Source organism: Sabethes cyaneus, chromosome 3 (assembly GCF_943734655.1).
Source record: "Sabethes cyaneus chromosome 3, idSabCyanKW18_F2, whole genome shotgun sequence".
Classification (NCBI taxonomy): Eukaryota; Metazoa; Arthropoda; class Insecta; order Diptera; family Culicidae; genus Sabethes; species Sabethes cyaneus.
Window position 1 is genome coordinate 83,989,934 of NC_071355.1, and position 21,667 is coordinate 84,011,600.

Here is a 21,667-nt window from a genome sequence, read left to right on the forward strand (position 1 = left end):
GGCAAGCATAGCTCTGACCATTCCAAGTCCCTACCTAGCGCCTCCACGTGGCCTGTGGCCACACTCGAAAATGAGAAGCTAAGCTAGGAGGTGCGGTGCTGAGCTAAGTGAATCCAGAAGGTTTAAAATCTGTAAAATTTGATTTTAAATTTACTATACATCCAAACATATCCATCGAAATTTGTATATAATTATGTCATGAATTAAATCATTATCATTACCATTATTCATTGTATATCTATATCATTAACATTCTATTGTATATCTATGGTAAATGAGAGGGAGCACCAGGATATCAAAGGTATCAAATGAATCGAAGACTAGAGGATGTGGTAACCAGGCAGCCTACATTTTTAAGGCATTTTTCAGCTTAAAAAAATTAATTATAAATTAGTTTCGAGCGCATTAGTAGAATTCCACAATCAGTGAGAAAGTTGATAGAAAACTGTAAATATTGTAAAATCAATTTACTCGGAGATGGTGTTGTATCTCTTGATGTTACAGGCTCGTTAGTATTGTTTAACTGAAATTGACAGCCAAGTGACGTTTGTCTGTTTACATTTACGTTCAAAGGAATTGTGTTGTAAACACCTTGATAATAGACCTAATAGACCGCAGAAAGCACTTTCAGTGACAATCGAAATCGAACACTGAATAGAGGAAGGCCGCGAGTTTGCGAAACGGTTGAGTTTTAGGTAAAGCTTCTTTACACTTTACCACGGCATCGCTTTGTTTACGCGCTACTGAATGTTTTCGAGGTCATGATGAAAGTGCTTCTTGAATTTAACATATCAACACATCGATAGTGTAATGATGGGTTCAAAGCAATTTGTGGCACAAGGAATGTGAATAAATAGTTGCAAAACATCTATAATAAAGGTGCTTGCACATTATTCACGGACTATTTTATCAGTAGGTAGTAGAAAAAGAAAAATCAATTCTTGATCATTATGCTGTTGTAATGTCTATAGAGAAAGTTGAAGTTAGTATCATATAGACATGTGTGATTCAGCATTCAGGATCAAGAGCATCATTAATAGAGCGAAAATATTTAGCAATTGAGATCTAAACCTTACAATGGGTTCCGTAGCGGAAGAATTGATTGCTTTGAACAATGACACTGTGCTGAACTCAATTTTTAATTACATCGGTAAGTGTGGGGTCATTTGTCAACTGTAATGATGTGTTTCTGATCGCGAGAAAATAAAGCTGAACCATCCAATCCACAGGCCAGTACGTCGATTTAAACTACTCAATATGGCTCTATCGGCTTTTGACTCCGTTAATGATTACGTTCGTGCTACCCACATTCTTTGTGCTATTGATCTACCTGTCTATTTCGTTTCTTTATGTATACAGACTGCACAGGTCAGTCACACAATTAAACTCGTACATTAGACAGCGATGATTTCATTCTCATAATTTTAGCCGGTTTATACTGCAAGTATACAACGATGGAGACTTTGATTTCTGGGATGTTGCACGAACTCTGGTTGCCGTGGTGTGGGATGCTCATGGCTGGATTTTCCACGGTAAAATGTCTTGATCCTTGCAAGTTTCTAAATTATTGCAACATACGCTTATGCACTTCCATCGTAGGTTATGAAGTTTGCGGAATTGAAAACCTGCCAGAGAACGGTCCTGCGCTAATTATATACTACCACGGTGCAATACCAATAGATATGTACTATTTGGTAGCTCGTGTCTACCTGAAGCGATCAAGATTAATTTACACCGTTGGGGATCGCTTCCTAGGCAAACTTCCAGGTTGGGCCTGTTTAGCACGTGTAATGAAGATTAGTCCAGGCACGGTGCAATCTTGTGCAAATGTGCTAAAAGAAGGTAACATGCTATCAATTGCACCTGGAGGCGTATACGAGGCTCAATTTGGTGACAGCAACTATGAATTGCTGTGGCAGCGGCGCGTAGGATTCGCCAAAGTAGCCATCGAGTCAAAAGCGGTACTGTTATTTCTTGTTTACTGTCCGTTAATAGCATTATAATCTCATAATTTAATATCGTATTTTCCAATTTCAGCCCATCATTCCAATGTTTACTGAAAATCTACGCGAAGGATTCCGTTCAATCGGATTCGCAAAGCGATTGTTCATACGACTTTACAATGCAGTCAGGTTTCCAGTTCGGCCGGTATACGGTGGTTTCCCTGTGAAATTCCGTAGTCACCTAGGCAAACCTATTCATTACGATCCTTCACTAACGCCGGAACAGCTACAGGAAAAAGTAGCATATGCTATTGAAGAACTGATCAACCAGAATCAACGGATACCCGGCAGTATTTTGCATGGACTGATGGATCGCTTTATAAGCAAGCAGAAGAAATATTAAACAAACATGTATAGAATAAGGGGATAAGGAACAATATCACATTGTATTCGTACTTAAACACATCTTTAAAATAAAATGGACGTTTTCGTTTAACAGAGCTAGTTGTCTGTTATATAGGTATGTTAATCTGTCACACAATACAAATGCAAAAGGGATAACTAAAACGTAGTGTTTAGCAGCCTGATCTTAACCTTTTTCGATAGAACTTCAACTCAAAGGAGATAATGGAGCAGGTACCGTTCCATTATCACGGCTATCTTTCATAATTCTATCAATTGCTAAAACCATGATTTTAAATTTTACAGATATATGAACATAAAAAAATATAAAATTTGGGCTTTTGAGATCAGCGTTAAACCGGCTTAAAGTATAAATTTCATTTTTCCTATTCCGCCACAGTTGAAATAAATGAGGAAATAAAAAATCAAAATAAAATTCGACAATGAGGAACAGCATCGCTTACCTCACAAATCCGGCGGACAGCTTTCGACGTTTTCAACGGACCCTCGATATACGTCAGCGACCACACTCAGCTGGCTGCAGACGCTTCCGCCGCCGCGCTCTTTTTGATGTTCCTGCCGGTTGATGTCACCTACGCAAACATAATCTGTTTCAGATTTTCCAGAAACAGCCCATTTAGAATGATCCTTTAGTGTTTCGAAACGATAATCTCCTATCACTTTTACAGCTTTGATATTAAAAACAGGAAAATGTAAACAGCTATCCGGTAAATTCCCGGCCCCATGTTGCCAGGTTTCAACCAAGAGGCTAACTTGCAGCATAGGGGCTATCAAATCGGCATACAATTCCTTTTTAAAAAAACGATTTTTGGCAAATGAGCGAAAAATAGTGCCACCACGAGACTTCACGTCTAGAATACTGTAATGTGGAGGCGTGTCATCAGTTTTCATCTCGGACACTTCAACAAGCTTTGGAAAACGATTCCTCAAACTACTAGGGATTTGAAACGAATAAACATGGGGCTCATTTAGTAGCAACTGTTGACCAATAGATTCCATCTGATCAGCTTCGACACTTATGCAAAGGAAGCTCTGTCCGTAAAGTTTCCCGGTGCTAGGATAATGATACTTTTCCCCTAAAGAAGGTGGGTACTTCGGAACGGAATGGACTAACCAAAAGCCACTTTGGCCATCCGTAGCTACAACACCCTTAGTATGACCTCGCAATCCATCGGTTTTGTTTTCCGGTGGCTCATCGTTATACAGCAAAGCTAAGACATCCGTACCTTCAAGCAACACAGGTTCTAATGTGTTACCAGGAATACTATTACTATCATTGACTGTACGTTCCGAAAGTTTCCACTGTGTCGATCTTTCAGCTGAAGTCAAAAAGGCATATCGGAAGCCGGTAGATTGCGATTTACGATCAAATTCTTCGTGTGGTAGCTTGTAAAGATAATACCTAAAAGGAAAACAGTCGCTAAAATATCCTTCGCAATTCATATTAGTATAACCAGTATAATGCCTTAGCCCCAATACTAACCAATCCACTAGATCGTTATTTTCATCTCGGCATCCAATCTCACAAGAGGCAGTTAAAAGCAGCGATAGACACCAAAATAGGATTACTAACATATGCATAATTCTAACTTCCAAGAACTGAATTTTTAAGTACGTTGGTTATCGAGTCAATTGTTTGTTTGTTTAGTATAAATACTTTTATTATCAAGTTTTTAACGAAGTTTCGCCAGTTTAGCAAACTGCACCAAGTCAGCCCGCCTGAACCGAGGGGATGCGCTCAGCGTTGCCAGATCAGCGGTTTTCCCGCTAGATTTAGCGGGATTTCAAGTCGGACAGCGGGACTTAATAACCAAACAGCGGCTAGCGGGAATCTAGCGGTTTTCTTAAATAACTCAGCGGGATTTTAGCGGGATCTCGATTTAGCGATATTTGATAGGCAAAAAGAGTGCTGAAAGAGAGGTTGACAGCAAAACACTTCGTTTAGTGACATTCTAATGTCTGCTCATGCATTGGCAGATGGTTCAGTATATTCTGTTGATTATAAAATTCCGTGGTTTTTACCTAGAATGGGATAGTTCTGACAAATACTCATTAGAACTTACTGAAAAAGAAGACCACCAAACAAATCCGTTTTGCACTAATTCGTTGCCAATGGATGGCAAAATCCAACTGATTCATGAATTGGAAACAAAACAACACTTATGTATCTATATACATCATTTGGTTTGTATGATAACAAAACCAAAACAAATCGGTGCTAAAACAAAATAAAGGCGAGAACAAAGAGCTGATGCGCTTTACAGATATTTTTGATTTTTGGGTGTTTCTAAAGATTGAAACATGTCTTCTTTTGTCACCAAAAACCATAACCATTTGCCAGCGTTGCTGAAATTTTGCATGATTTTTATCATAGCTAGACACAGAAAAAGAATTTGTGCTAAAAGCTTCTTTCGAAATTTTCGCCTGTGTTCTTAGACTCCTTAATCTTATAATTCTTGCGAAATTTCGCAGTAAACTGTCATTATATAAGGGATAACAGAATATTTCGTTTTCTGTTTCCTGAATCCCAAAACTTCGTCAACATGAATGCAGTAAATTTGCATAATGTTCATTCAATTGCAACCTCTCAATTTCAGCAGATCATCCTAATTTCAAATGCAAGCCTTACTAAAATATTGCACCAGAAACGAAAGAATAATATGACTTTTGATTCAGCGGGATTTCTAGCGGGAAATTGATCCTGGCCAGCGGGATTTCAGCGGGAAATCAAGCTCTGGGCAGCGGGAAAATGGGCAATCGACCTGGTACACGGGAATGACACTTCCAATACCAACCTGTACAAAAAAAACGTAGCCAACATAGAGCGGGCCCAAGCTGACAGCTTCATAGATGGGCTCAAGCTGACAAGCGAGTCGGATGTGGAAATTGTTAAATTTTGTTAGTTTTAGTTTGATTTTAGCCAAGGTTTTAGCATCACATAGCCAATGCCAGGCAGGCAATTGATGCGAAATACATGAAACTGTGAAAATGGTTAGTTAAATTCGTTTTGTGAAATCGCTTTGCGTTTGCCGCCTTTTTCATGTGAGCAACGAAAATGTGACGTCATATCAGCCCCCTGACCTGGTAACACTGGATGCGCTGTGCTATCCCTCGCTATGTATTTGACAGAGGATAACATCGCGCTTCCAAAACTGTCAACGCTTCCAAAAGTGTCAAATTTCAATAGGGCTTTTGCTACGCACACATGCAAGACATCTGTTGGGCACACATTGCATATTTTCCTATTCGATGCAGCAAAAACGTGCTGGATAAAATTATCATTTTTTCTAAAATTATTCATCATTTTAAAGCAACTAATAGTCAAAATAACCGACAAATGTTCCCTGAAATATATGCTGACTTTTGGTAACTAGGGTTTCGGTGAATTCGCGTTAAATCGGTGTCCCAAATATACTGATTTTTGAAGCAGAATACGACATAGGTCAAGTTGAAAGTAACGGAATATAAAATTGGTTTTAGCATAATAAATTGCTTTCTTAGCCGAAAGCAACTACTGGCTATTGATATTTGTTTAGTTTTATCTCGCTAACATAGGTCATAGTTACATTTTTGATCATTGCTACCGCGTCTTAGCTTATTTGTTGAAAATATTTTTTTTATTTAGTAAACAGATGTATTACCTTGCCATATGTATGAAGCAATTTGTAATTTCTGTTTTAAATAAAGAAAATAAATCATTTAAAAAATTTTGCTCTTCCCAGCCCGTGTGTTTTATATGGAGCTGTCACTTTTGCCTGCCCAACAGATCTCCAATACATATGCACTCTGCAAACACCCTATGGCAGTAACATAGCGAGAAAAAAAAGAAAAAAGCAAAACATCGATTTTCATTGTTCGATGTTGTACTCGCTGCTCTCGTTAATGGCGCATTCCCTTGGCCTGAACGCGAATACGATATACACACTTAAAAAAAAGCACAGAGTTCGATAGAATTTTTCCGAAATCTAAAAGGCTGAATCACAGAAAAACAGACGAGACGCTCGCGATAATTCCATCGTCCAAGTTTGACCACAGAGAACAGACTACCAGGTAATCGACAAAAAGTGTGTAAAAGGTTTTTAGGTAATCTACGAGTAATCCTTCCATAGAGCACCCCTCGAGCAGTAAGTGGCAAACTAAATCTTGATGTCGCTGCCATCGCTGCTATGCACGCAAAATTGAGCTTGCTGACGTTTATCGTACGCACACATCGACGCGCGATTTGTTGTTGCTGTTGTTAATTTCTACATTGATTTTACACGTTTGTTTTTGTTTTCCCCCAGTTATACCCCGGTAAAAAACATACGTTTGAGTGAAAAACGATAAGTTTTTGTAGCTTTTTGCAATGGGCTTAGCAAGCTCTATAATCCACACGTCCTTTTCACGTGAAAAATCACGTAAATTTCTCTACAGGGAGTTACGTGACTTTCGGTTGAACATTATTGGAAAACACAATAACATCTATCTGATTTCCACGTAAATGGACGCATACTAATGCAAACTACGTGAAATTCACGTAAATAGTACAGAAAAAGGATGGAAAATATTCACATAACTTTTCCCATAATTTTGACGTAAAATTTATTTTGAGTGTGTAACTCCAGCACAAAGAAATATTGATAAAGGTACATGGATATTTTTTGATGCGTTTGGCAAACTATTTCTGGAGGGCGCTACCGACAGATTTTGGAGCCGTTCAAATCAAGGGCATGGTGTGTTGCTATCTCTTTCTCATGTAGGAGTGAAGAGAGCAACTTTCAAATGGTCCTCGGTAAAGGGGAATTCCCAGCAAATTTTTTGGTTCCTGTCAAAATTTACATTTTGGTACCTATGCGTGGGACATCGAAAATGTATGAATTTGACAGCCACTTCACCCCGTAGGTTCAAATATTAACTTACTAAATATTACGTAACGCCAAAAACGTCATTTTTACGAGCCCCCCACCCTCCTGTAACAATTTGTAATATAACTTTTTCGTTCAGATATGATTTCGTATATCTCAGTTGCAATCGAGATATACAGTAGAATCAATATATATATATATATATATATATATATATATATATATATATATATATATATATATATATATATATATATATATATATATATATATATATATATATATATATATATATATATATATATATATCTATATATCTATACCTATAAAGAAGGATTTCTGTCTGTCTGTCTGTCTGTCTGTCTGTCTGTCTGTCTGTCTGTCCGTATGTTCCTTATAGAATCGAAAACTACTGAACCAATCGGCATGAAAATATGCATGTAGAGGTTTTTTGGGGCCAGGAAAGGGTTTAGTGATGGTTAGAAACCCCTCCCCCCACTAAGAGGGGGGGCTCCCATACAAATGAAACACAAATTTCTGCATAACTCGACAACTAATCAAGCAAATAGAACACAATTTGGCATGTGGGTGTTTTCGGTGACAAGAATTTATTCTATGGTAAATTGAGACCCCTCCCCTCTTTATAAGGGGAATTATAACTCCTCTCCTCTTTAAAAGGGGGGGCTTCCATACAAATTTCCTCATAACTCGAGAACTAATCAAGCAAATGGAACTAAATTTGGCATGTGAAGGTTTTCGAGGGCAAGAATATTTTCTATAGTAAATTAGGACCCCTCCCCACTTTAAGAGGGGGGGCTCCTGTACCAAAGAAACACAATTTTCCTCATAACTCGAGAAGTAATTAAGCAAATGGAACCAAATTTGGCATGTGGATGTTTTTGGAGACAAAATTTTTTTCTATGATGAATTGGGACCCCTCCCCGTTTTAGGAGGGGGGGATCCTATACACATGAAATACAAATTTCCTCATAACTGAAGAACTAATCAAGCAAATGGAACAAAATTTGGCATGTGAAAGTTTTCGAGGGCAAGAATATTTTCTATGGTAAATGAGGACCCCTCCCCACTTTAAGAGGGGGGGCTCCTATACAAACGAAATACAAATTTCCTCATAACTCGAGAACTAATCAAGCAAATGGAACAAAATTTGGCACGTGGGTGTTTTAGGAGACAAAATTTTTTTCTATGATGAATTGGGACCCCTCCCCACTTTAGGAAGGGGGGCTCCTATACAAATGAAATGCAAATTTCCTCATAACTCGAGAATTAATCAAGCAAATGGAACCAAATTTGGCATGTGAAAGTTTACTAGGGCATGTATATTTTCTATGGTGAATTAGAACCCCTCCCCACTTTAAGAGGGGGGGCTCCTATACAAACGAAATACAAATTTCCTCATAACTCGAAAACTAATCAAGCAAATGGAACCAAATTTGGCACGTGGGTGTTTCTGGAGACATAATTTTTTTCTATTATGAATTGGGATCCCTACCCACTTTAGGAGGGGAGGCTCCTATACAAATGAAATTCAAATTTCCTCATAACTCGGGAACTAATCAAGCAAATAGAACCAAATTTGGCATGTGGAGGTTTCTGGAGGCAAAAATATTTTCTATGGTGAATTAGGACCCCTCCCAACTTTAAGAGGGGGTGCTTCTACACACATGAAATACAAATTTCCTCATAATTCGAGAACTAATCAAGCAAGTGGAACCATATTTGGCATGTGGGTGTTTTTGGAGGCAACCATTTTTTCTATGATGAATTAGGACCTTTTTAAGAGGGGGGGCTCTCATACAAACGAAATACAAATTTCCTCATAACTCTAGAACTAATCAAGCAAATGGAACCAAATTTATCATGTGGGTGTTTTTGTAGGCAAGAATATTTTCTATAGTATATTTTCTATGGATTTCCCCACTTTAAGAGGGGGGGGGGGGCTCCTATACAAATGAAAAACAAATTTCCTCATAACTCGAGAACTAATCAAGCAAATGGAACCAAATTTGACATGTAAGTGGTTTTGGACGCAAGATTTTTTTCTATGGTGAATTGAGACCCCTCTCTTTTTTAGAAAGCGAGTTATGGCCCATCTCCCCTTTAAGAGGGTGGGCTTCCATACAAATGAAAGGCAAATTTCCTCTTATCTCGAGAACTAATCAATCAAATGGAACCAAATTTGGCATGTGGGAGTTTTAGATGGCAGAAATTTTTTCTATGGTGAATTACGACCCCTTCCCCTTTTAAGAAGGGAGCTCCCTTACAAATGAAATTCAAATTTCCTTATAACTTGAGAACTAATCAAGCAAATGGAACCAAATTTGGCATGTGGGAGATTTTGGAGTCTTGAATTTATTTTACGATAGTTAGAGACCTCTCACCCCTGTGGTAGGGGGATATGGACTCTCATACAAATAAAACAGAAATTTTTGCGAAACTCAAAAACTACTCGAACTCGAGAAATTCGAGACTCTTCCATAAAACATTAGTCAATACAAGACCACAAAAACTATCTATAGTAACACTAGATCATTCAGGACGAGACGGTCGCGAGTGTTGCCGGTGACCCGCCGTCGGAAGCGCCGCCCACTGGGGGGCTTGCAAAACTCGAGATTGTGACAAAGATCATCCCAGATTCATGATTTATGTACAACACAGGTTAATTTGTGGCAATACGAAGTTTGTCGGGTCAGCTAGTATATATATATATATATATATATATATATATATATATATATATATATATATATATATATATATATATATATATATATATATATATATATATATATATATATATATATATATATATATATATATATATATATATATATATATATATATATATATATATATATATATATATAATGCCAGTGTCGCTGTATTACTATACAGGACTCATTGATGGTAAACATGGTGCTAACAATCTGTATCAAGTCTGTGAATCGGGAACTTCATTGTCAAAGTTGCTCACTGTTATTTATCTGTTCTTTATCTGTGGGCTGGTTGGTGCTGTCATCAGAGTGTATATATATTGATTATACTAGATATACAAACCAAATGGTTTACTGGGTGTGCAGATATGTAAACAATAGTCCTGTACTCTAGCCACAGAGAACAGACTACCAGGTAATTGACAAAAAGTGTGTAAAAGGTTTTTATGTAATCTACGAGTAATCCTTCAATAGAGCACCCCTCGAGCAGTAAGTGGCAAACTAAATCTTGATGTCGCTGCCATCGCTGCTATGTAACTCCAGCACAAAGAAATGTTGATAAAGGTATTGTCAATTGCAAGGAAAATTGTACCATCCAAAGTGCGATATCGCTCATAAAAGTGCTATTTTGCATTAAATCGTTTTGGTATCTTCGGCGCACTTTTTCGTTATCTTCCAAGCAATAAGTGCGCCGAACATACCGAAACGATTTAATGCAAAATAGCACTTTTATTAGCGATATCGCACTTTGGGTGGTAAAATTTTCCTTGCAATTGACAATACATGGATATTTTTTGATGCGTTTGGCAAACTATTTCTGGAGGGCGCTACCGACAGATTTTACACACAAAAAATCGATTACTTCCCTCGAGCCTGTTAATCTGTTCTCTGTGCTCTAGCTGCGAAGTCTGCCGTATAAAAAAGCTACTTTTCAAAAAGACCAAATTAAAGTGCATTTGCATAGCCGTATAGACTTAGGCGAGTCCGCGTTTAATTATTCAATACGTTGAGAACAATGTATCGGAAGCTATGCCATTGATATCATTGAAAATTAATTAACGCGAATTACAAGTTGATACGCTTTTGCTCACCCCTTGTAAGAGTTGACGTCTAATTAGAACTAATTTGTCAACCAATTTTGACATCCTGTTTCGTTTTAGTTGGGCAATAGCCCAACTAGCGAAGGCCCAACTAAAACGAAGCCCAAGTATTGAAGGCCCAACCAGCGAAATTCGACGGTACTATAAATTAATCATGATTACCAATGATTACTTAAGATTAAGATAGATTACTATATACTGATTACCTGAGAGAGAGAGAGTCGCGAAGACGACCTTCTGTTTCTCATGCTTTGGCTGTTCTTCTTCTTATTATTAAGTTTGCTTTCATTTTCGGGTAAATAAATCTAACTTGTGCGTGAACTCCTCATTGGACATGTAAAGTGTGCGTTTTATAAAGACATATTTGAGTGCTGATTGGCCCACGATTAATTCAGTTTTCGCAAACACATTAATTACAATTCAGAAAAACAACGCTTATTCAACTCTAAATGTGTTTTTCAAAAAAAAAAACACCAGCAAAAAACTTATGTGAATTATCAATACTTTTCCATTTTTGACCAACAATAACGACTGGCTGCATTTGACAGATCGGCTGCATTTGACGGCTGCATATGACGTTAGATTTTTTCCTCTTCGCGAATCTCTGTCAGCTGATTACCATTGATTACTTAATTAATTGGCCTTGCCAGCGTTGCTGATATTGTTCAGGGTTTTGCGTGAGAAAAAAAGAAAGGGAAGTATTTTTGCTTTTGTCAACACTCACGCGTTGACAGTTCGGCACGAGATTTCCTGTAAGTGCGAGCAGCCTACGAAATCTCTTTCAACGCTGGCAAGGCCAATTCGTAAATGACTACAAAAGTAATCTCTGATTACTACGCACCTCTACGCCTTACTGGAAACCCCTTGGGCGGATGGTATCGATGTGGTTACCATTTTGCTTCAAATTTGCAAGACTACCAACCTTACAAAAAACTGCTCTCCGAGTGACTGTCAAACTAACGCAGAGGTAGAAGTTACGAAGTTTAACGAGGAGTTTTTTAGCCGCAAAAAACCGTGAAAATTTTTCTGCACAAATATCCAGTAGCTAGTAAATTTATTATACACGGTAAGTTAACAGTGTTTTCCCTTAAATTATCGTTGAAAAGTCCTAAAATATAACGAATTTACATGGTAATTTGACTAATTCCTTCGCTTGTTGACATCTGGTTACAATGAACCTTGGTAGCAATTGAATGACTTGTGCGATTGAAAGCTTTCGTCCTCAATTCAAGTATGTGCTCGAATATCTTCTTTCTCACAACCTTCAAATTGCCTTCCGCTTGTCTTTATGTTTGCACAATCATCGCTTTGCATACGTATTATTAAAAGAATTTTTCTTTTTATAGTCAAAAACGGATAACAAAGCGCATTACCAGCGATTAAATCACTGACAGCTTTGCACAATGGCAGGGGCAATGATGTTTGACCGCGCTCAGTCGCTGCAGATGAACCGTCAGGACCTCTCCAAGATTGCTGCCGACTTGGAAGTTGATGAGAATGACGAGGAGCAGATTCGTCAAAAAGAGCAAAAAATCATGGAACTCGGTGAGGCCTATAAAAAGGAAGGAAAGGCCAAAGAGTTGGCTGATCTTATTAAAGTGACCAGGCCTTTCCTTAGCTTCTTGAGCAAAGCAAAGGCAGCCAAACTGGTTCGATCGTTGGTGGATCTCTTCCTGGATCTAGAAGCAGAAACCGGAATCGAAGTGCAACTTTGCAAGGAATGTATCGAGTGGGCCAAGCAAGAGAAGCGCACGTTCCTGCGGCAATCATTGGAAGCGAGACTAATTGCATTATACTTTGACACCGCCATGTACACGGAAGCTTTAGCTCTCGGCAGTCAACTACTACGGGAACTTAAAAAGCTGGACGATAAAAATTTGTTGGTCGAGGTGCAACTACTTGAGAGTAAGACTTATCATGCACTTAGTAATCTTCCGAAGGTAAGTAAGATGAATGTAATAATGAAGAATTGTAATATCCCTTAATGAAACCTACGTAAACGTAGGCCCGTGCCGCATTAACCTCCGCTAGGACAACAGCGAATGCAATCTACTGTCCGCCGAAGGTACAGGCAACGTTGGACTTACAGTCTGGAATTCTGCATGCAGCAGATGAACGAGATTTTAAGACAGCCTTTTCCTATTTTTACGAAGCTTTTGAGGGCTTCGATAGTGTCCAGAGCCAGAAGGCGTTGACTGCGTTGAAGTACATGCTGTTGTGCAAGATTATGCTCGGCCAGAGCGACGATGTCAACCAAATTGTCAGCGGGAAATTGGTACGAATTAAAAGTATATTTGTGATGCTAATTTTTGAAACCGAAATTACTACTTTCAGGCAATCACCTATTCCGGACGAGATATCGACGCCATGAAGGCAGTTGCTCAAGCCTCGCACAAGCGCTCGTTGGCTGATTTTCAGGATGCACTGAAACAGTATAAGCACGAACTGGAGGATGACGTGATTGTGAAGGCGCATCTCGGCACCTTGTATGATACGATGCTGGAGCAGAATCTATGCCGCATTATCGAACCGTACGCTCGCGTCGAGGTCAACTTTATAGCAGAGCAGATTGCCCTGCCGATCGCCCAGGTGGAGAAGAAGCTGTCGCAGATGATCCTGGACAAAAAATTCAGCGGTATCTTGGATCAGGGCATCGGAGTACTGATCGTATTCGAAGAAACCCCGGTAGATAAAACGTATGAAACCGCTTTAGAAACGATACAACATATGGGAAAGGTAGTAGACACACTGTACCAGAAGGCCAAGAAGTTGACGTAAATAGCAACTGAAGCGTGCTCCACATTGTATAGGTACTTTTTCTATTTAGGTTGTCCCCTTGTTCGGCGCTTCGAAGATTTAATGTAGGTTTTTGTCATTTCATAATAAATTGGCGAGCATTCGACTTTTTTTTCTCACAAATACTAACTATAATGATCAAACGAAACACTCCTTGCAGGGCAGTGTCGACTGTTTGCCATCACAATTCTGGACAAAGAAAAACATGTTTAACAGAATTGCAACTTGAAAAAATTGAATAAGGTTTATAAAGTTAATTAATGATTACTCAATTTTGACATACCATGAATGAGCTGCGAGAAACAATGTTGTTGGATTGATGCAGCGTGGCGCAACAGTATCCGATTCTTTAGCAAAGAAGTGCTTTCTTAACAGTAACATGGTTTAGTAAGACCGTAAATTCAGCAAACAGTACTCAAATAAATTATTTCATAAAAATACAATTTACTTGTTTTTACTGGGTACCTTGTAAAACGCCGATTCTGGTGCATCGTATTTTCTTTCTGGTTAGTGTCCTATTCGATTTTGCTTCACAACTATTCTTTCAGAAGCTAGAATTGAGCTACGCAGCCGCACATGATTGCAAAACTAGGAAACGGTGCAGTAACTACTTAGTAAATAAGAATGTTTTATTTTATATTCACGGTAGTAAGCACCAGCCTCCGTGTCATTATCGTACATGAAGACATCACTAAACAAATATTTCTTTATTCTTCCTAATCACTATCTAGCTAGGAGAACAAAACAAAGCTTTGGACTTGAACGTATTTCTAAGGCTTGAACCTTCTTTATCGACAGGTTTCGTTGTCGGCTGTTGAAGTACAGCACAACCAAGATTCGAACATACGACTGGCTTGTTAGACCAGCAAAGTACCACGAAGCTTACTGGGCGGTGCGTATCTAGGAGAAATGGTACTTGAAAAAGTCCTATACTAAAAAGTACTTCACTAGAAGCAGAAGTACACCTCTCGAGAGCAACTATTTACGGTCACAATCTAAAATTACATTCAGGTGGAAGTGTCATTGAAAATAGCTTTTAACGTCAGACATTGCCATTGTTCTTTGAAGATGGTTCAACTTGCCTGAACTGTTACAACTACAACATCCACATTCTGCCACCATACAAGACGAAGACGGTCATACATTAGTTTTGCATGCTTCCTCTTTAGTCTTTTGTGGACCGGTCAAGCTTTTAGTTGAAAACCCAGTACACAATATTTTACTTTATCCACTTTTCGAAGTGTAGAGTAGATTGCGGAGTTCCAATGGAAGAATCGATGAACGAATCATCAAGTTTCGCAACTGTAATCGAGGATTTTGGTATGACCTTGACGGCGAAATATTCTTCGAGTGTGGTACGCTCGCTTGAAAGGCGTTTTCAAGAAAGACGGAAAGTAGTTGGAAGACAATATGAGGGGTGCTTTTACGAATGCTAACGAAACTCCCAAACGATCCATTCATAGTGTTCCGGTTCATTCACCGTTAACGCTACACTGGAAAAACTCAAGCAAACCACAATCGCAGTCTTTACACCGTTCTCGATCGAATTCAAGATTACGGATTCCACATAGGCATCGAAAAGTATCTTAGCACCAAATTTGCTTTAAACTCTGATCTTGGCAAGACACGCGCCATTTAACAAATCTTAACTCCGAAAGTCATCTCACAACTAAGATCCTATTTAAGAAACCATCTGCTAAGGGAGGATGCCCGTTGATATTGAACCAACGAATACCAGAAGTCTCTCCGATGCTTTGGCTGTTCTCTTCGATTTTTTACTGACAAATTACGATTCTGTAAAAAAAAAATCTTCAGTTTTTCAGGTGACGCTTCCAAGTTCCAAGAATGGTCTTAGAGGAGTTCCTGCACGGTGCAATGAACGGTATCGTATATACATTTCAATGACACTGACGCTAGCTGCACAAAGTAATGTACAATTCGAGAAGGAAGCTCTGCATATTTGCTGTTACCAATTTTTGCTGTTACCAATTTTCACAAGTCGTAGATTCATTCTTTAAACCGATCACAAGTCATTGGGGCCTATTCTGCGAGGCAAGTTATGTGATACTTACTTATGTGTCCATGCCCGCCGATCCGGCAGAACAAAGGGATGAAATCAGAGATCTCCACTGCTCACGGTTACCCGCCATGGCTTTTACCTGTCGCCAGGACAGGTTCTCGTATACAGCCCGGATGCCGTTGGCTAAGCTCCGTCGCCTCTTCTACGCTGTCCTTGTGGATTCCAATCGAGTGCTTCTCTGCAAAACTCGTTCGCTCCTTTCCTCAAGGTGTGTCCGATCTACTTCCACCTATGTTCACGAATTTCTGTGGCTATCGGCTGTTGATGACACCGACGACGGAGTTCCTCATTGGATATCCAGTTATCAGGCCGCCAGGCACGAATGATGTATCGCAGGCACCGGTTAATGAATACCTGCAGTTTTTGCGTTGTCTCCGCTGAGACGCACCACGTTTTGCAGGCATACAGCAGTACGGATTTAACGTTTGAATTAAAGATTCGGGTTTTTGTGCGTAGAGTGATCTGGTTTGAGCGCCAAATGCTTCGCAGACCTGCAAAGGCACCCCTGGCCTTCCTGATCCGTGTGGCTATATCAGTCTTGGTACCACCATCGAGTGTTGTCTGGCTACCAAGATATTGAAAGGCGTCTACCTGCTCAACTTGTTGTCCCGCTACTGCGAAGCTGGTGGAATTGTCAGGGTTCACTACCATAGACTTAGTTTTCGCTACATTGACTGTGAGACCTGCTGTCTGGGAGCTCTCGGAGAGGTCATCTAACTTCCCAAGGAACAATTTTTGCTTATTAAACGTTTAACCGACAGCTTTTATTCAGCACATGCTGTATAGCTGCTTTTCAAGTATGTCTAAACACCTCTGTTCAATGCTTATACAGTTGGTTTTGGAGAATTTAAGCAGCACAGTGCTGAATATGGGCGTGGAAGATGCGTTTGTATGACTGTTAAGCAACGTATAGTAAAATGTTTATTCAGTACGTATAGATATGTTTATTAAACTTCTGCTGATGACACTGAAGCTACGTTTATTCCACAGCAGTTCAACTTTTAGACAAGCAAAAAGAAAAAAATATGCAGGAAGTATTTTTTTTTATTTTGTGGGTTTCGCTATTTTCATGGCCATTTTTGTATGCATATATTATAATTTAATAAGAGACTTTAGTAGAAAATCATTGGTTGACTCTAAATTGATCAAGCCTGCCATATACTTTTTTTATTCACCCGGGTTCGAACTTACATCCTATCGGTCGGAAGCCGTCAACGAACACATCTGAGATAATCTGACATATGACAGGCGCCGAGTTTTCAGCCGATGTAGATTTACCAGCTTAAGTTTGTCAAGTGTGGAACAAAAATTGGCTAAAATACATTTAAGCGCTGAAGAGTAGTTTCTTAAATCATGTTTGGCATCTGCTGTACAAGATTACTTTAGAAGTATTTATTCCGCACATTTAATAAACTATTTGTACTAACATAAAGCATTTCGCTTGTACCACCAGCAACATAACACAGTCGCAACGCAGAGGACTTTTTTCTTTTGAATATTGACGACGGTGAGCGGTGCTACTGAATAAAATTAAATGGAAACCAGAAATCCAGAGTGTTCGGTTAGCGATTGTTCATTTAGTTAGCAGTGATGTGACTAGCAGCAGCAGTGATTAGTTAGCAGCAGGAGTGATTCGTGTTAGTACCGCAGAGGAGGAGTACTTTTGTCACCCCGTCATTAGTTTACGCAGATAGTCCTGAGCTTCCAGAAAACAAAAAAGAGCAGTGGATGGCACGAGAAGCAGTGGTGTTTTCGCGCACCGGCAGCGGGTGCAGTGGTGGTATCGCCACTATGCCACCCGATCATAACAATTCTGGCGGCTTTAGCCCGACGGAATTCATCTCGCTGAGTAAATCCATTGTGAGTAACTCGCAAAGCGTCAAGCAGCCGGCTGCTTTTGGATATAAATTTGTTAAAGTTAAATTTCGGTACGACGAGGGACAACAACACACCGAGGGAAAAGATACACACCGTACAGGCAACACTTAAAAGGATTTCCACGACCAGCAAAGATTTGCGGCGGCTAAAAGTGGTTATGCAAATGTTTTCTATTCTTAATGTACCAAAAAAAATAAAAATAAAGTGTACCTAACATAAATTTAAAGCATAAATTATAAAGTGTAAAGTATAAAGTGTAATTCAAGTTATTGGTGTTATTGGCTGCCATCAAGCACCTTTTATTCCACACCTGCTCTTGGTGGTGCTACTGATACGTTTGTACGACGATTAATCGATACATATTCCACAATTCCTCTTAGCAATGCAGCTAATGCATTTGGGCAACTTTCATTCCACTCTTATTCCACACTCGCTCTCAGCAATGCTGCTGATAAGTTTGCGCAACGCTCTTTCCACACTTATTCCACTTTTATTCCACACCTTCTCGCAGTAATGCTGCGCAACATTTATTCCACTGTTATTCCACACTTGCTTTCAGCAATGCTGCAAATTCGTTTGTACAACATTTATTCCACTGTTATTCCACTTTTATTCTGCACTTGCTCTCAGCAATGCTGCTGATACATTTGCGCAACGCTCATTCCACACTTATTCCACTATTATTCCACATTTGATCTCCGTAATGCTGCTGTTACGTTTGCGCAATGCTCATTCCACTCTTAATCCACTTTTACTCCACAATTGGCCTTGACTGACAAGTTTGCACAACGTCTGTTCGACATGCATTTTCATGGTAGCTTTTAAGCGACCATTATTCCACATCTGCTCTTAGCCGTACTGCCGATACGTTTGCATAACGTTTATTCGACTCTTATTCCGCATTTATATAACAACGTATAGATGTTGATTAGAAGCTAGAAAAAATATAGGTTATGACGTTTAAACAACAGACAATTCAGTAAATTCGCTTATTCAGCACCGAATGCTATTAAACAACTCTTATTCCACACCTGCTTGTTTAGGTGCTGCCGTTTTGTTCCTTGGGTTGCTCTGCATATCGTTTCGGCGTTGTGCAAGCAAGACAATATCGTCGGCTAGGTCGAGGTCATTTAGCTGCTCCATCGTTAGAGGATTTCAAGGCAATCCTCGATTTGGTCTACTGTCAATTGCTCCAACTAATATCTCATCCATAACGATGAGAAACAGAAGCGGTGATAAAATGCAGCCCTGTCTCACGCCAGCAGTAACCCGTATGGGGTCGGACAAGACGCCGTCGTGCAAAACCTTGCACGAGAACGCCTCGTACTGAGCCTCGATGAGATGGACTAGCTTATCTGGAACTCCTCTACGCCTAAGTGCGCCCCAGATGTTTTCGTGGTTGAGTCGGTCGAACGCCTTTTCGAAGTCAACGAACACCAGCAGAATAAAGTCATGGAATTCGTTGATCTGCTCCAATATAATGCGGAGCGCTGTGATATGGCCTACACATGATCGGCCTGCACGGAATCCAGCTTGCTGCCGCCGGAGCGTAGCGTCGATCTTCTTCTGGATCCGGTTGAGGATTACCTTACAGAGTACTTTGAGAGTAATACAGAAGAACATGATGCCACGCCAGTTACCGCATTCAGTTAGGTTTCCTTTCTTAGGGACTTAGGGACCAATATGCCCTGCATCCAGTCCACCGGAAAAGTTGCGGTTTCTCATATATTGCTGAAAAGCTGATGCATCATCTGGGCTGACAAAGATGGATCAGCTTTGAGCATTTCGGCTGAAATACGATCTATCCCTGGCGCTCTACTGGATTTCATACTCTTAATGGCTGCTACAATTTCATCCAGCAATGGCGCCTCCGAGGTCACGCGATTGATTCGACGAACTGTAGGCGTCATACGCTGCTGGTTTTGTTGGTCTGTGACATTTGAAACTCGGAAGAGTTGTTCAAAATGTTCAGTCCATCGATTCCATTAAGCTGTTCGGTACGGTTAGTCAATAGCTGACCAGCTCTGTCCTTTAGAGGCATCTTTGTATTTATCCTGGCACCAATAAGGCGGCGAGAAATATCGTAGCGCGCTTTACCGAGGGTTTCATCACTGGTCGTGATGAAGGCGTTCTTGATGCCGGTCCATTGCTCTTCAACAGTTCCACCAGGTGGCAACTCCGAGGCTCGAGATTCAAGTTGTTTGACAAAAGCTCTTTTCACATCAGGATTCTTAATCGGTGGACGTCGTAGCGGCACCAGACTTTCTCCTCCCGTCCTTGGACACGTGCGACGCGCAGACGTATCTCAGCGGTAACAAGATGATGGTCGGATGCAATATCAGCGCTGCGTTTGTTGCGTATATCAAGAAGGCTCCTTCGCCATTTCCGGCTGATGCAGATGTGGTCGATTTGGTTTTCTGTTCGGTCGTCGTGGGAAACCCACGTGACTTTATGTACTTGTCTATGGGGGAAGAGCGATCCATCAATGACCATGTTATTACCACAGAATTCTGTAAACAGCTCCCCGTTTTCGCCCATCTCTCCTAGGCCATGGTATTCCATGACGCGTTCAAGGTCCGCGTTGTTTGAGCCAATCTTCGCATTGAAGTCGCTCATGTGGATTTGGATGTCCGCCTTCGGGATTTTCTCAACCACGCTGTTCAGCTGGCTGTAAAAACTCACTTTCTCCTGCAGGTCGGCAGCATCTGCTGGCGCATAGCACTGGATTGCTGTAAGGTTCCTAACCCGTGTTCTGAATCTGGCAACGATTATTCGCTCATTATCGGTTCCCACTTCATCAGGGCCTCATGTGCCCCTGGGCCCCTAGGAATCCAACTCCTCTTTCTCGAGTAGCATTTTCACCTCGTATGCCAGAGTAGAGCAAGACTTGCCCGGATGATGTCCTGTGTTCGCCAGTACCCGACCAGCGGACCTCGCCCAGCCCCAGGATTTCAAGCTTCAGGCGGCTAGCTTCCCTTCCAAGTTGAGCCAGCTTGCCCTGCTGGGCAAGGGTCAGTATATTCCATGTTCCGATTCGTGTCCGTGTTTTCATTTTCGGTAACTTTTTTGTGTTCCGGTACAGTAGGCTGTTAACCTAAGGTCCTTATCCCGCTGATGGGGCTGCCATCTTAATGTGGGCGGGAGCCGCTGTGCCCCCTTTCCGGTTAGCATACGACAACCGATGTTGCGTACCCTAGCCGGCACCTCGTGGAGGTAGGAATAGGAGTTAATGAACAGAGGTTATGGTACATTCAAATGGACTCCTGCAAAGATTGGGAAACGCAACGGCCAATAACACTACAACGTTCTACTGAACAGTGTATTATCATTCGCTCAAGCCACAATCAGTTAAAACAACGACGTAAATGTGGAGATTCAGCATGAGATTCGGCATCAGCCAGGGGTTAGTCCCGGAGTAGTGGTTAGCATTCTTCGCCTCTCACGCTAAGGACCCGGGTTCAAATCCTAACCCCACAGAAGTCACGAATGACCCAAGCCGTCAAAGTGACTATAATCTAACAAAAAAACAGGAACTCCTCCCAATCTCCTGATCTCCAGTCCGTTATGATAAGCTTCTGCCTTGGCTGATACTCCACGATCTCTTTTGATTGAGAAGATGTTACGAAGAATCAAAACAATCTTAACTTGCTGTCAAGGCTAAATAACAATTATGATTATTTAGATTGATTCGTTAACAATGACCAAAGGAGGAAGTACTCGCCTGTAAACGTCATTTATCCCCGCATGATAGAATTTTAGCGAAAGCGTGCGTGTTGATCACTTATTCATTCGACAGTACCGTCTCAGACGAGCAAAATTTAAAAACGTCACATATGGGACATTTGTCGAACTACAATACACTCAAGTA

At 40.4% G+C, this 21,667-nt stretch overlaps 3 protein-coding genes across 4 annotated transcripts; 2 read left to right on the top strand and 1 right to left on the bottom strand.

Annotated features, from left to right (window-relative positions):
• The first annotated feature begins 639 nt into the window (after positions 1–639).
• On the top strand, positions 640–2,436 carry LOC128742782 (transmembrane protein 68). Its single transcript, XM_053839237.1, has 5 exons — positions 640–1,150; positions 1,230–1,368; positions 1,429–1,532; positions 1,600–1,961; positions 2,038–2,436. Exons 1-5 carry the CDS (start codon positions 1,078–1,080, stop codon positions 2,344–2,346), a joined length of 987 nt encoding a protein of 328 aa, XP_053695212.1. The 5' UTR covers positions 640–1,077; the 3' UTR covers positions 2,347–2,436.
• A 212-nt stretch (positions 2,437–2,648) lies between these two features.
• Positions 2,649–3,999, bottom strand: LOC128743153 (plancitoxin-1). 2 transcript variants are annotated; one of them, XM_053839677.1, is made up of 3 exons: positions 3,850–3,999; positions 2,810–3,768; positions 2,649–2,731 (listed from the first exon to the last, which is right to left on the bottom strand). In XM_053839677.1, the coding sequence occupies exons 1-2, from the start codon at positions 3,945–3,947 to the stop codon at positions 2,811–2,813; spliced, it is 1,056 nt and encodes a 351-aa protein (XP_053695652.1). In that variant the 5' UTR covers positions 3,948–3,999; the 3' UTR covers positions 2,649–2,731; position 2,810. The 2 variants fall into 2 exon arrangements, with proteins under 2 accessions (XP_053695652.1, XP_053695653.1); XM_053839678.1 differs by having other exon boundaries at positions 2,702–3,768.
• Positions 4,000–12,007: 8,008 nt separating this feature from the next.
• LOC128742136 (26S proteasome non-ATPase regulatory subunit 11) lies at positions 12,008–14,250 on the top strand. The gene is made up of 4 exons (XM_053838371.1): positions 12,008–12,111; positions 12,392–12,985; positions 13,051–13,320; positions 13,380–14,250. Exons 2-4 carry the CDS (start codon positions 12,449–12,451, stop codon positions 13,821–13,823), a joined length of 1,251 nt encoding a protein of 416 aa, XP_053694346.1. The 5' UTR covers positions 12,008–12,111; positions 12,392–12,448; the 3' UTR covers positions 13,824–14,250.
• The last annotated feature ends 7,417 nt before the right edge of the window (positions 14,251–21,667 follow it).